General features: G+C 35.4%; 1 protein-coding gene and 1 non-coding gene across 8 annotated transcripts in view; one reads left to right on the forward strand and one right to left on the reverse strand.

Annotated features, from left to right (window-relative positions):
- INO80D (INO80 complex subunit D) overlaps nucleotides 1–16,193 on the forward strand; it is a 59,505-nt gene that overhangs the window by 8,765 nt on the left and 34,547 nt on the right. For 3 of the 7 annotated variants that reach the window (XM_031451934.2, XM_031451935.2, XM_064485057.1), the window contains exons 2-5: nucleotides 4,099–4,191; nucleotides 4,302–4,548; nucleotides 9,178–9,923; nucleotides 15,753–15,861. In XM_031451934.2, coding sequence (XP_031307794.1) covers nucleotides 4,331–4,548; nucleotides 9,178–9,923; nucleotides 15,753–15,861 — 1,073 coding nt within the window. In that variant the 5' untranslated portion in view covers nucleotides 4,099–4,191; nucleotides 4,302–4,330. Of the gene's footprint in view, nucleotides 1–4,098; nucleotides 4,192–4,301; nucleotides 4,549–9,177; nucleotides 9,924–15,752; nucleotides 15,862–16,193 lie in introns of those variants that run through there. The other 4 variants (XM_064485058.1, XM_064485060.1, XM_031451937.2 and 1 more) reach the window with 4 other exon arrangements.
- TRNAA-CGC (transfer RNA alanine (anticodon CGC)) lies at nucleotides 1,772–1,845 on the reverse strand. The gene has a single exon. It is a non-coding gene; the product is annotated as a tRNA-Ala (tRNA).

Consider the following 16,193-nt stretch of genomic DNA (forward strand, 5'->3'; position numbering starts at 1 on the left):
ACAAACAGCATATCCTGGAAACGATGAATACTTCTTTTCAGGAATACCTGTTAGGCCCCAAAGAAAATCATAGTCAAATCCAAAAAGCAGAGATATATGCAGATCATGCTCCTTTTCTTTTTTTCCCTTGTGAATTTGTATTTTATAGTATGTAGAGGATGGGTTGAGAAATAGCTCTTAGGTTATGCCCCACCTGGGAAATGTCCATTCTAATCTTCCTAGGGTAGCTTTTGAAACTTTTTCTTCCAGCTGCTACTCTTGCCAGCAGACTCTAAAGGTCCACTGCTAAATGGTCCACTCCTCCTTGGAAGAGGATTTCCTCTTTTTCTTGGGAACACTCTTGTTTCCTGCCTCCTCAGGGTCACTAACTGTTCCTCTTTGGGGAAAGATTTCTTCCTCTTGGGAAGTCTTCCATTGCTAGCTGTCTCTTCAAGATCATTACCGACCAGCTTCTCCTTGGAAAAAGATTTCTTTTTCTTGGGGTTGGTGACAGACAGATGGGCCTTCCATTCCATTCTCCTGAGGAGCATCCTGGGGCTCTTGTTTTTTCTTCTTTTGGGGTCTGACTCTCCCAGGAGGCTGCCGAGGACAGAACATGCTTGCCCGGAGAGCGGGTGTGTGCTCCATGCGGCAAGTTCTCAGCACCTTTCTCCTTCCACACGCCCCTGCTCCATCCACACCGCTCCGTTTTCTCAGGAGGTGAGGGCAGTTTCTCCAGCTTCCTACTAATTTTAGCAGCCGCTTCCTCTGCCTGAACCATTGCCTGCTTCATCTAGGTTCTTTCGTGGAATTTCCCCAGTCTCATAGAATAGCCGCTCCTCAACTTGTCCTTGAAGCTTCTTCCCAGATACTCTCATAGGCATCTCAGATATGTAATCATTGGTGAGGCAATACTGCATTTGTTTGCTATGTATCTGGAGATGTGGTCTTTGTCCTTGGTAGCTGCTTGGCCAGTGAAGGTGGAGTGGAAAATGAGTCCATATTTTGGGGTGTTACCCTTGTCTTCAGGGCTCTGGAAACCTGGTCCCTTTGCTGGCCCCAGGGACTCACACAGACACCAGTCCATGCTCCTTAATCTTAACTAGAACTAAAACAAAGGGAAGCATAAAACTCTACCATCGGAAAAAGTTAAGTAACTCCTTGGTCAAAGGATAAACCCAGATCAGCTAGAAAGTACTGAAAATCAGAATGCTGTTAGTACCTATTGGATCCGATTAAAACAGTACTCAGGAAAATTCACAGGTCTAAACAAATTACTAAGCAAGAAAAGAGTGAAAATAAAAGAATTCAGCCCAAGAAGTTAAAAAAGGTAAAATAAATGGAAACAAAGCAGAAAGCAAAAAATAATGTTAGAAAACATACATGGAGGTGCTAACAAATCCAAGAGATTTTGTTTTTTTTGTTTGTTTGTTGGAGGATGTTGGCAAAAATATTTAACAAATAAACTCTTGTTGAGCCCAAAGGGAAAAAAACTCAAATATCACATATATGTGTGGACATACACAGAATATGAGAATGAATCACAGACGTTTAGGAAATTAAATGTAAGGTCACATTGCTCAATTCTACGTAGATAAATTAGAAAACCTATTTTGCACAAAAAAACAGTAGTAGGCACAGACAACCTTCTAAGGAACATTATTAACTACAGTGCTTTTTAACTTGTTCATGAAAATAGGAAAAGACAAAGATTTTCTAAATTATTTTTTGAAAAAAAATTTTTTGGTGGGAGGAGGTAATTAGGTTTATTTATTTATTCATACTTTTTTGAGGGAGGTATGTGGGGATTGAACCCAGGACCTCATGCATGCGAGGCACACGCTCTACCACTGAGCTATACCCTCCCCCCTATTTTTTGAAATATTAACACCCAATTCTGACAAAGCACACACACACAAAACTTTGGACATTCTCAAATACAAAAATCCTAAATATTAGCAAGTGTAACTCAGCCACACATTAAAAGCATTATACACGATGACCAAGTTCTTTCATCCCAGGAATGTAAGAAGAGTACAGTATCAGGGAATACCAAATATTAAATATTCTAGTGCATATTTTAAAAAGTACTAAAGAGAAAAATGATCATTTCCCTAAAAGCTGAAAAAGAATTTGGTAAAATGAACCATCAGTTCTGAGTTTTTTGAAAAAAGGAACAACTCAATAAAATGAGAATTACTTCATACTTCCGTAACATAACACAGAAGTCAGCATTATTTCTGCCATCGACTCAAAGCAGTTCTCATTTAAAGTTAGGACTAACAGTGGTTGCCATTAATATTGTTCCAGCAGTTCTAGCCAATTCAAATAGGAAAAATGCATAAAAGTTGGAAAGAAAGGGAAAATCAACAGTCTTGACAGATATGATGCCACCTAGGACTATGTCAGAGTAAAAAGTGAACATTACCCTTCATGTGATTTATAAAATATTTTCATACATAGAGATATATAGGCTACTTTTTCATAATGACAATCAAATTGATTATGTAAATTACTTTTTCACTTACTTATATCCAGCCTATTTATTTCCTAAAGTTCATATAGATTTACTTGAACTAATTCAAGAAAGATTTATGTTTGCTAGGTGGATGAGCAGGCCAAAGAGAAAGTGAAAAATGAAACAGCATGGGTTTGCTTTGAAATAATTTCCTGTCCTGAAAATTCAGATCTTCAGGGTTGCTAAATTTAAATTTCTAGTCCAACTTTTTTTCCTTACCTCCTAATAAAGTGAAAAGGGAAAGCTCTTATTTTTGTTTTATATTGACATATCATTAGGTTTACTCAATAATCAATGTGATTTTTTATTAACCAAGTTAATATATTTTAGATGGTTTTTTTTTCTTTCTACTAGGGTAAGTGAAATGCTTCTCAAGGGTAATACAAATTCTCTACCTTTATCATTAGCAGGTAGAATGTAGTAATAAAAAGAATTGACATTTATGAGTAATAACTTCAATTTGTTCTGTGCTTAACATATTCTTAGGCATGAGACTTAGTGTGTTGCATGCTTTGTATCATTTGATCCTTAGAGCCACCTGATAACATAGCTAGTAATATTATCCCTATTTTACAGATGAGAAAACTGAGGTTAAATGATTTGTTCAAGGTAGCACTAATTACCTTGGCAGGTAGAGGGCTTGAGCAAACATACCTTCTGACTCCTTAGGGGTTTATGTATCTTGTCATTCACTGGTGTAAGAATTTCATAATTGGTTTTGTGAAGAAGAGAATGTTTCTTGAGTTTCTCTGTAGCTGATATCTAAGCTATTCATCAGCTGTCTGGGTGATTTTTGGATTGTGGGGAAAGTCGGTGAGACCATAGAGGTTACCTGGGATCCTGACTTGACAGATTAGTTGTATCAGTTTCATTGTAGACTGTATGGTGTTATAGTACATAAATGTTACTGCTGGATCTTTTGTGTATAGAGAGGTAGTGAGTATTGTGTGATTTCTTTCATTTTCTTATTAAACCTCCAAAGACCCATAAGCCATGATTATTGTGCTACTTGGTGTAACTGGGAGCACAGTGTGGTACAGAGCACTGAACTGAATGGTGGAAATGTGGTGACTAGTCTTTGGGCTCAAGAAGTTTATAGTCTGGATGGGATAGGCGTGGGGGAATATTAGAGGAAAATGACTTATTTTTTTTAACATGAATTTGTTCTTTTGTATTTCATAGAAACGTTTGTTACAAATTGCCAAATATTTTGCCAGCACATCAGAAAAAATGTAGAATTTCTGAGGGAAGTTTTGAGTCTATAGAGCTCATGCCATTGGTATTTTGAAGAGATTTGAGTTCTGAAAATAGGTATAGCATGCAACCATCAGTGATGAAAAAAAAAGATAGGCCACCTGAAGACGTTTGTTTGGTGGAAGAACTATGCTACTTTGAGGTATTTACAAAACTTAACCAGAGTAAAAATTACTTAGTTCAATTTGGAGTGGTAAGTTAACTTATTATTTTATGTCTCCCATTATTTGAATTCAGTATTGGGATGTTGAAGAATCTATCCCATTAGGAAGGGTGGTATTTTACTTTCCAGGTGATCAAGCTTTGCTTATTTCTTTTGTTAACTAGGCCTTTTGATATTTTTGTAGACAATCTGCTTCATCTTGATTCTGCAGCATTCCAAACTGTGGTATCCTTGGGGTTCTCTTAACATTGCTATGGTGCAGAAGATTTAAAATCAGGTATGGCTGTGGGGCCAGAAGTCCCTCAGTGAAATTCTCAACTTAAATCTGCCTTATACTCTCTGATTTATCATTTGGGTTTCTTTTTTTTTTTTGTGGTGGTCTTTTAGCTGATGTTCACAAGGAATAGAGTCACGTGATGTATGAAGGGAAACATATACACTTCTCTGAGGTTGACAATAAGCCCTTGTGCTCATATAGCCCCAAACTGTGCAAGCAGCGGCGACTCAACGGCTACGCTTTCTGTATCAGACACGTTCTGGAGGACAAGACTGCCCCCTTCAAGCAATGTGAATATGTGGCCAAGTATAACAGCCAGCGCTGCACCAACCCCATCCCCAAATCCGAGGACCGCAGGTGAGAACCGACTATGGGTGGGGATCAGTCTTTGATTTAATTGTAATTAGTAGGCCAGAAAGGCTTTTTTTGTTTGTTTTGGTTTGGTTCTGGGGTTTGGGTTTTTTGGGATATGCTGAATTTAAATGTTGAGTTTTGGGGGTAATCTAAAGTAAACGTTGGAATGCTTCTAAAGAGGAGAGATGGCAGTTTTTAAAAATGGAGTAGTAACTTTGGGGAATTATCAGAAAAATACATTTAAGTGTTTTCTTTCTTTCTTTCTTTCTTTCTTTCTTTTTTTTTTTTTTTGATTTAGTAAACTTTCTAGGATTAGTTAAAAAATATTTTTTCCTTGAAGCCTTAGTGCTGATATGTTTGGTTTGCAGCCTTAAAAAGTATTTTCTGACTTCTCTACTTAGTTTTGTCACCTGCCTAAATGAGAGAAATTATAGAAACTGTTATAATTAGTGATAGTAATTTTGGAATTTTTAAATCTGTGCTTGAAAGGTAGCAAATGATATGTACTCATTGAAAAAGAATTATTCAAAAGAATAATTACTTAAATCATTCGGAAGATTTCCTTCCTCTCAGACTTACTCTTTTGGTTAAAAAGCGTTCCATATAGACTATGTTTACTATAATTTAGAAACTATATTTTCATAGTAAGGTAGGCTTTATGACTAGAATTAAGAATTTATACTTTGCTGAATTAAAAAAATAAAATGTGGAGGTGTTTTAAAAGGAGTCTTCTGCTGATCGTCTTGCATATTCTTAGGAAAATTGACACTGTATTTCACATAAAAGCTCTCTTTTTTGTCAGTTCTCCAGAAACCATGTTGATCATTGTAGGATATTAGAGAAATGCATGCTTGTTTTCCAAAACCTTTCAAATACTTAGGTAGAAGGTTTCAACTTTTTATTTCTATCTTTAAAAAATACATATACAGCCTTTATTTTTTCCTGTACATAAGCATATGTCACCTGCATAAATTAATTAAAAAGAAATCGTATATTTTGTATGTCATGGTGAGCAATTTTTACACTTTTAGGATAAAATAAATAATTTGTGCTGATAAATATCCCACCAAAATGAGTATAGCATAATGTGGTGATTTGGGAATACTCTCTTAGAATGTCTAATGAGTACTTAAGGCCTCAAATTACAATACCTGAAAGTTAGAAACAGCTGCTTAGTGAGGAAGGGAATAAAATTTTAATCTCAGGTGAGAAAAGGACCACTGTATTAGGCTAAGCATGTCTGTCCAGTTGGTTTTAGCTGACTGAAAATAATTTCTTTCCCCTGCCCTTTTTTAACTTGAAGAATGGATGGAACTTGGATTAATTTTGCACTTCAAGATCCATTATAATCGCATCGCTACAGTTTTGTCTTAAATTCAGTTTATTCACAGTTGTAATTACAACCTTGGATTTTTTTAATTGTAGCTGAAGCAGGTATTATCTTAATAGCTAACAGCAGGAAGTAAAGTGAGAGTCACTCTGAATTTCTCCAAAATCCTAATTCTCTGAAGCATATGTTTTTACCTTTACAAGGGAAATGACTTTTGTGTTGCTATGTCAAGAGAAGCTATGCTTAATCAGTACTAAGTTACATATTTTTTTCAAAATTGGTCTAAGACTGTATGAATGAAAGTGGCATTAATATTTTTATTATTTATAGAGTTGTTTGAAAACAGATTAAAGTAGACATTAATAGAAGGTAGTATTCTTATACTACCTCAAGAAATCCAGGTTGAATTCATGTAATACTTTGTTTAAGCCTGTACATAAATGTAATAGTTACAACTATACTATAGTACATAATGTAGAAAAGATGAATATTCTTTTAAAAATAAGCTTTCATCATTATTAAGGCAGTTACTCCTTGGATACTTAGGGATTTGTTTACTTTTTTTTCTTTTTTTTTTTTTGGAGGAGGTACTGGGAATTGAACCTAGGGCCTCGTTCATGCATACTAAGCATGTGCTCTACCACTTTGAGCTATACCCTTCCCCCTTTTGGATACTTAGGGATTTGAAATGGTTTTATGTATTATTTTAGAAAACAAATTCCCAAGGGCTTTTAATTGACAAGATTATCTATTTGGTGGTCAGCTAGAGGCAGCTTCTTAATAATATCTGGTGTGTTATTTATCTGGTGTGTATTTTAAGTGCTAACTTACGGGATTCCATCTTTTTGATAGTACAGTGTTATATTCAATTAAAGTACTGGTGTAATTAAAGAGTAAAGTCCATTTTTTAATATACTTGTACAGTGGGAAGTGAAGGTTCATTACTATAGCCTTGGTATCTCAGAGATAAGTGGTTATATTAAGTTGGTTATTTTATATAATATTTTAAACTTAAAGTTGCTATAATTTTACATATTTATTTATTTAGTAGTATTTACCCAGAAATTTTGTTTCCTATATTTATTCTAAAACTGCTTAATTAAGATATAATTCACATACCATACAAGTCACCCATGTGAAGTATACAATTCAGTATTTTTTAGTATATTCACAGGAGTGTGCAGCTATCCCCACAGTCTAATTTTATATTTTCATCCTCCCAAAAGAACCCATAGAAGTCAGTTCCCTGAATTCTTTTAGACTAGAAATTCATATTAGCATACTTACTTTAAATGCTGTTCATAACTAAGAAAGCTGTTCTAATTCTAGTTACGAAGAATTTTCCCTTTCAGAAGAGGCAAGATTTTTAGGAGTTCGGGCTAAATGTTGCCATAGTGCTGCCAGAGTGGCTGGAGTAAGAGAAGAGGGTGGGGTTGAAGGAGGACCAAGTGCAGACTAGCCTCTGCTGTATTGTGCACCGTAGCGCGCAGGGGCCTCGTCACTAGTTCCGGCTGCCCGTGGCAATGAGCAGAAAAGTTCAGCTTCTGAATTAAAAAAAACCCATCACATTTCTCCCCACTAAAAATACTAATCCTTTTGTTAATTTGAAAATGAGTTGAAGGGGTGAGGGTACAGCTCAAGTGGTAGAGCACATGCTTCGCATGCACAGGATCCAGAGTTCAATCCCCAGTACCTCCTCTAAAAATAAGAATAAAAGAAATAAATAAACCTAGTTACCCCTACCCCCAACACTGAAAAAAAAAAAAAAAAAAAAAGAAAATGAGTTGAAAACAACAAAAAGCCATTTACTCTTTATTGGGAAGCTTAATTCAGTTACCCCTGAAACCCTTTTTCTCATTGGCAACAGCTTTATGAATCTGTTCTGTTTAAGGTGTATGTGGGACTTAGCTCTCCTGTCCCAATTTTAAATAATCCTATTTAAAATTTAAGTGTGCCTCTGATAGATTTATTTCCAAGACAAACCAACACAACCATGTGTTCTGTTTATTTGGTGAATCTGTTTTTAATAATTATTTAAACTATTTTTTGATGCCGCCCAATGAGTTTGGGGATTGACATTATTTACTTTATTGCCTTTTCCCCCAAAACTGTTCTATGGAGATGTCCCAGGTAGGCTGCAGTAAAAATATGTGCCATTTTCAAATAAACTTGGGAAACACTGCCATATGGTTCCATTTTCCCCCTTGGAGCAAAATGCACATTATCATACAAAATGCTTTGAGAGGTTGTTCTGCAGAAACAAATGGCGAAATTGTTGTCTAATTCTGTTTAAGCTAGTGTTTTCCAAATTTATTTAAGCATGGAATGCTGTTTTTATGGCATACTGTGGAACTGCATGAGGAATACCAGTTTGGAAAACACTACTTTTCTACTGGTTAAAAGCCTCCATAAGTTTTCAGTGTGGTTTATTGGAGTAACATGCATTCTACTTTCTCATTGTGCAGAAGGATTCTATCTATCCTTTCACAGTTTTTTTTAAATAGCATTTACATTACAAAAGTAACCTGCTCATTGTTGAAGACTTATTAATAGAGTCTTCATGAGCTTTGATTTTTAGTTCAAATCTCAACTCTGTCACTTTCCATATGGATGGTTTGGGGCAAGTTATTTAATTTCTATAAAAGTTAGTTTCCTCATCTGTATAAAGGGCATCATCTTGGTACCTAGTGTAGGTGGCTATTGAGGAACTCATTTAATCTATAATCACACCAACTAGTTTTATTATTCTATTTTCTTTTATTCTATTTTGTTGTATTTTCTCTGTCTCTGTCTCTCTCTCTCTCTCTGTGTGCGTGCGTATGTGTATGTGTGTGTGTAACACAGTAGACACCTGACATCTTAAGGGTCATGCCATAAGATCTTTGTGAATCTCCAGATACTTGAATGACATTGGAACATATTTTTTTCTTCCTCCATAAGAGAATTTTCAGTGATCCTTTAGACTCTTGTGTTACTTTGTATGCTATGAATAGAGAATAACAAAGCGATGTTAAGAAGCAATAGCTGGGTGGTTATCCAGGGCCTCTCACTATTTGAATGACTTGCTTCTGTCTGGCAGCCTCTTCACATGTGCAATTCATATATTTGCTTTAGCAAAATTGCACAGACTGAGGGTTGCTTGAAAGTAGTGAAAGTTGCATATATTAAATCCACGAATACCAAAGAGTTATTTTAGTTTTGCATTTTTAACATATTAGGATTTACATTTTATGATGTGTAGTTTTATATTGTACTTTTCTTAATATGTATCCTGAACATTTACCCACGTGTGTATTTTTAAGGTACTGCAACAGCCACTTGCAGGTACTTGGCTTTATCCCGAAAAAAGAGAGGAAGAAAAAGAATGATCCTATAGATGAGGTGAAGGTCAGGCACCAGATGGATACCATGGCCTTTAGCCTGACGGTGCCCACGCTGGCCTTGAAGATGCCCAATGGACTGGATGGAATGTCCCTCTCTCCACCGGGGGCAAGGGTCCCTCTCCACTACCTGGAAACCGAGTTGGAAGACCCCTTTGCTTTCAACGAGGAAGACGATGACCTAAAGAAAGGGGCAACTGTGAGAAAGAAGTTGCAGAGCAAGTTGGCCCAGAATCGGCAGTGCCAGAGAGAGACAGAGATTTTAAAAGTTCGACAAGAGCACTTTAGTCCCCCTCCTGCACCTTCTCAGCAGCAGCCTCCGCAGCCGCACTCCCGCCTGTCACCTTTGTCCACTTCTTTAAAACCTCCACCGCCACCGCAGGGTTTAGTCTGCAAGTCACCTCAACCTCAGAACACCAGCCTACCAATGCAGGGAGTGGCCCCCACCACGCACACTATAGCACAAGCGAGGCAGTTGTCCCACAAGAGGCCTCTGCCCCTCCTGCCATCCAGTAGGGCTCCCATCGTGGACCCCCCCAGGACTGACCGGGTCCTTATGAAAGCCACCGCCTTCTCTCCACACTTCTCCTGTATAAGTCGACTGCAGAGACTGATGAAACTGTGTACCCAGAAACATCAGTTGGACACTGATCTGTTTCCCCATCTAGGTGAGTTATCTATTTTACCGTATCAGATACGCATAATATAACAAAATGTGCTTTTTTGTACAAGGCCTTATTTTCATAACCTTCACTTATGGGATAGGGAGAGACTGCTTGGACAAAGTGGTCCAATGAAAGGTTCTGTATTTAGGTAAACCACCTTAAATGTGCCACTGGAGAGGATAATAACTGGTGAAGAAGATACAGAAGAAATAGAAGCTGGGAATTTAGAATTGCAGTTATAGCTTGTACTAGTGGTGGTGGCAGCAGTATTAAAAGGCACTTGTGTTTGGTTTTGTGACTCTAAGAGCTCAGTACCTGTGTGGCTAATGGAGTCCTCGACACGTCGTATCATAGGACCTTGGAATAACGATAGCATTCTTAATATCTGCCAACAGTTCCTAAAACAAAGACTTTTTAAAAAAAAAATTCTTAAAGCAATACCTGTTGATTTAAAAGTGAAAAAAAAATACAGATAAAACTTTAATGTAGTCACATGTCTATCTTTCCTTTGTTGCTTCTGAGTTTTCTGTCTTATTCAAGAAAACATACCTGACTGCAAGTTTATAGAGATATTCTGTATTTTCTATTAATAAGTTGATTGTTTTAGATCATTTAAAGCTTTAATTCACTTGGAGTTTGAATATGGTATGAGGTCTGATTCTAACTTTAGGAAAAATTATTTGTATAACATGACAGCAATAGAAAAATGGGAAAAAGATGGGAATAGAGGAAGAAGAAATATAAATGGTCAGTAAAAAAAATGAAAACCTCAATGCCCGTGACAGGGAACACAAGTTAAAATAACAGTGAATTACCATCAGTTTGGCAGAAATTATATCCTTTGTTGATGAGGCTATGGGATCTCATACATTGCTGGTGAATAATGTGACAGTATCTACTAATTAAAAGTTTATGTATAGCCAGCAAACTCACTTTTGTGACTCTATCCTATGGCTAAAACAAATATAGGAAGGTAAGGATATGTGTTCAAGGATGTTGACTGCAACATTGCTTACAATACTAAAAATCTGCCAACGACCTTTATAACCTGTAGGCAACCTTGAGAAAATTATTGTATATATGCATTTTATAAAATATGCAGCTACTAAAACAAAAAAAGAATGAAATCTGTATCTGGACCTGGATGTGTCCATGGTATATTAACAAGTAGAAAAAAGTGAAGTATTGTACTATCCTAGTTTTGTAAAAATAAATAAACAAGGGACACAGTATCTGCTGATCCAGATATAGCTAATACATGGGTAGATGTTTGCCTCTTTGGCATGAGCATAGTTAAAGTGTGACTGGATGTACACTGTCAGGCTGGTAACATTGGCTACCATGAGGGGATGGAATTGGACAGGATGTGGTTTTAAGCAGATAGGATTGATAACTCTTATACAGCTTTAGATTGTTTTACCTGTTATTAAACGATGTATGACTTTTGGTAATTAAAAAAACTAATAAACCTTAAAAAATATAGATAAGCAAGTAATAAATTAAAACATCCCAAACTTTATTAATACCCATTTGTTAATACCTTGGTATATTTTTTCAGATATATAAAATTAAGTTCCTGCTATACATACAGCATTGCAACCTATTTAAAAACTTTTTGTAATGTATTATCAAGTTAGTAATTTTTCATACACAACATAATTTGTCACAGCTGAATTCTTTCTCTAATTTAAATCGTTCCCAATTAATTTCATTACTAAGTGTTGTAGCTGTATAGCCTCACAGTAAAATAATTACCATCACATTTAAAATTTTTCCTTCAAATAGATTCCTAGAAGCAGAACTGCTGATTCCATGCTTTTGCACTTTTTAGGAAGGTTTTTGATATGTGTTAACAAATTTTCCATTAGACTGATTTTGTCAGTTTACCTTACTTTCAGCAGTGTAAGAGAATGACAGTTTCTCTACATCTATATAGTCCTGGATATTAGATATTATTATTAGTATTTTGCTTTTATGAATTTGATAGAAAATTTGCCTACCTTAGATCAATGTTTTTCAAATTTTCGACCTTAGAATCCCTTTATTTATACTCCAAAATTATTGAGCATACTGTAGGGATTTTGTGTATGTGAATTACACCTATTGATATGTACTGAATTAGTATTTTTAATTTCTCAGTTTTAACTTGTAATTCATTTAAAAATAACAAACTCACTACATGTTAACATGTTCTTTTTATGAAAAATAACTATGTTTTCTAAAACAAAAACAAATATAATGGGAAGAGCAGCATTGTTTTACGTTGTTTTACAAAATTTTAAGTCTTGTTTACTAGAAGACAGCTAGATACCTGCTTTTGCATTCAGTCTGTCCTGATGGGCGGTATTGGCTAGCAGAGAGAAATATGGCCTTACACATTTGTAGTTAAAAAAGGGAGGAATATTTTAATGGTTTTTTTCCAAGTAATTGTGGGTATTCTTAACTGATTCTACACCAAAACTTGACAAGTGGTAGTTTCTTAAAGATTAGTTGCAATGTGGAATCTGAAACTTTATCAAAGGTTTTTACATATTATTACATTAAAATCCATTGATTTACCTTGTACTTTGAATGGGTCTTTTACTCATGCATGATTTTATAATGCCATGTTTTGGTCATTTGGAAATACTGGTTTAGTGAGTTACACAGCTGTCCCAAATGTTAACATACTTCATTATATAAAAATTTTAAATCACATCCATTAGTATTAACAGCAACCTTATGAAAAGTCTAATTCTTAGGAGGTTGTCATACTCTGTGATAAATTCAGGTTTTCAAAAAAAAATGAGCTTTCAAGTGGAAATTTGAATGTTATTGGCAACAAATACCCTTCATTGTTTTCCTTGAAAGGTTGGTTTCACTGTGTTCATTTTAGGAAAAATGACTGCCAGATATCCAGGTCTTAGTACCCATAGTTTGTCTGTCAGTCACTCTTTCAAATAAAAATAGTGTTGAATGAAGAAAAAGCAGCTGATTCAGGTCACAACTAAGAGTCCTGCAATTGCCTTTCCTCCAGGCAGCCGCCACACTCTCTCCAGATGCTGCAGAGGCACTTCACGTATTCCTCACATTTAGTCACACACGATGTCATAAAGACATGTACCCAAGAATCAAGACTTAATGAAATAAATAATCTTTAAGAAACAAGTGCTTTATCAAGGATAGGCTTAAAACTGTTTGTTTTTTGTTTGTTTGTTTGTTTGTTTTCATTTGACCGCAAGTCATGTTGTGGAACATCTATTGACAACTAGTGCAGTTTTATCCACTGTGGTTTTTTTTTTTATCATCAGTGCAAATGTCAACACAGTAAAAAAGGCAAATAAGATCTTAGTATTGTTTTAAAGATAGTGTTGACTTAAGGATTTCCCCTAAAGTGTTTCAGGGATCTTTGGGGATGGTGGGCCATACTTTGATGGAGAACTGCTATCTTAGATTAATAATGTAGTTTTGAATATTTGTTCATATGCTTTTTTTTGGACATACATATTTCTTACTTATTTTGCCTTTTCAATTTTTTATCCATTTTTACTTAAATACTTCTCTTTTTTATTAATAGGTAAGAGCTTTTTATACATATTTCATGTTAGTTGCAAAGCCTCTCTTCCCTCCTATTTGTTATTTGCTTTTAATATCTATTATAAAGGTGTTGGAACTTAGAGGTTAACATTTTTAAAATATTTAATTTATTTATTATTGTACTATTTATTTTATTTTGGCAGTGGTGGGGAGGTAATTAAGTTTATTTATTTTTGGAGGAGATACTGGGGATTGAACCTAGGACCTCATGCATGCTAAGCATGCACTCTACCATTTGAGCTATAACTTCCCCCCTCAGAGGTTAACATTTTTTAATGTATTCTCTCTTTTTTAGGATTTCTTCCTTTTGAATCAGGGTTCCCACCCCCTTGTTTGGTCTCTCTTCATTCCAAGAGTATATAGATATACTCACCTATATTTTCTTTTTCTAAATGTCTACCTCTTATTCCACCATTTACCCCTATCATCTACTAAATTTTTATTTATGCTTCTATTTATTTCTGGATGCTGGTAATTTTTTAGCTTTTGAAACCATGAAATTTTATGTTATGTTGAGGGCTGATTTTCAGTCCTTTTGAACAGAACTAAAACTTACAGAAAAAGTACTGTCTTTTTATTAAAAAAAAAAATTCAAGCATATGAGGGGCCCAAGTTTTCAAAACAAAGGTTATTTTGGAGAAACCAGAAATTGTGATGCACTATTATGACCAAGCATAGTCTGCACCCATGTCAGCAAAGAATACTTAAAGAAAAGCACAGTGTTTGATTGGCTTTTATAGTCCTGTCTTGTCTGGTGTCTCAATTATTTACATTAAAACTAGTGATAATGAAGCCAAGATCAAAGGTTTGCTTGATTGGACAGTTAATTTTATAACAAGAGAAACACTTCCGTCTTAGTTCTTATGGCTTAGATCTTGACTTTTTCAGAGAAAGCATACGTGCCTTAGTACACATTATTATATTTACATAAACAATAAAAAATAGCAATTCACGTTCTAATTTTTAAAAGTGCCTTGTGTCACTTTGTGTTCGAAGGATCTCACCTTTCAGCATCCTGAAGCTGATGGTGTTGTGATCACTTACTTGTTTTTTATTTTTTAAATTTAGTTTTTAACAGATTGCTAATTATTTTAGTTACAGAAAGTAACTTTTTAAGATGACCTGGCATTTTGGTTAGTCTTCTTGGAACTAGATTTGGGGTTTCTTTATGCCAGTGGCACTGTTACATAATTTTAAGCATTTCTAATTTGCATTTCAGTTAATCTTTTCTTAATTGCCTTATTTGGTACATGTAAACACATTCAAATTATGGAAGAAATCTGTGAGGTCTTTTTTAACTATCCGTGTCTAATGAAAGTGGTCTCTTAATTTTTGTGGGTATCAATAAGGAAGACATAAGAGTATTGGTCATCAGTGTATCTAATTGATGTTTCATAGTGGTATGAGTATATTAAAGTTATATTGTCCACACACTGTTGTATGTTAGACTGTGCAACATCAGTATTTATCAAGACTTCTTCAAGATACAAAACTTTTAAAAAGGTAAAACCTTTATATTGGAAGCTAACAATTATCCAGTCATTAAAAATAATAGTGTTAACAACATAAGCAAGTACGTTCATACTGTATTTCTTCCCTTTCCCCTCTAAGCTTGTTTTTCAAAATGGAGCACAAATGTGACAGCTATTGTTTAAAAGAACTAAAAGAAACCCCCAAACCACGTTAGAAATAAAACACTGCCTACCCTTCCGTCTTCATGTAGGGGTCAAGAGCCTGGGAATAAGTGGGTGCAGTCCTTTCCTCCAGAGGTGTTGGGAGGGTGAGGGAGTGTGCCTGCCTTTGACAGTTTATTCTTGGGCCCTTCTTTGTTGCGGTATAGAGTGAGTCCACTGGCACCTTTTTACTTGTCTGTCCTCAACATAAGGCTTCTTTTCCTATCGTCTTGAATATGGTTTATGTTTTTCTGACATTATTTTAGTGTATAATGTTTTGATACTTTTACCCCCTTTTTTGACTTGAACTCTCTTTGCTTGTGTTGTTTCTACTCCATTTGTGAAGCATCTGATGAAAGAAGTTCATCCATGGAATATAGCATTTTTGTTATAATGTCATTAAGTATGAGTGCATGTCATACCTTCATTATTAATATCTTTGTCCCAGAACAAGGATGAAACTCATCAGGAGGCATTTATTCACACCATGATGGTACTTGTTGTTGGTGTTGGGTAGCTTCTGATCTAAATTTAAAATAAACATGAGTCTTTTCTAACTTGCAACATCATCTCTCTGTCCCAGGTTTAGACTGGTCTGAAGAGAGTGGAGAAGAGCTGGAGGACTCAGAGCAGGCCTCACCCTACCAGGTTGCCTGGTCCATCCGAGAGACCCTCAGATACGGAAGACACACGTGAGTCCTTTTCCTTTTTGTTCTTAAATTCCCACTGTAGTAGATTGATTTCTCCCTGTATATGCTGATTTTAAAATATTCTTGGATGTAATTTTATCATCAATGGAGATAAAATAGATTCCACTTGGGAAGAAATGTACTCTGTTATTTGAGGAAAGCTGCTTTTAAGTTTTCTTGGTAAATTTGTTTCTGGAACTTTCCCAGTTATCACTAAAGGAACCAATTATAATTAGAATTGAAAGGGACCTTAGAGATTATCCGATTCCATTCCCTCATTTTATAGAGGAAGTCAAGGCCTTGATAGGTTAAGGAACTTGCCTGTGGTCCCGGGG

The sequence above is a fragment of the Camelus dromedarius genome, chromosome 4 (genome assembly GCF_036321535.1).
Source record: "Camelus dromedarius isolate mCamDro1 chromosome 4, mCamDro1.pat, whole genome shotgun sequence".
Classification (NCBI taxonomy): Eukaryota; Metazoa; Chordata; class Mammalia; order Artiodactyla; family Camelidae; genus Camelus; species Camelus dromedarius.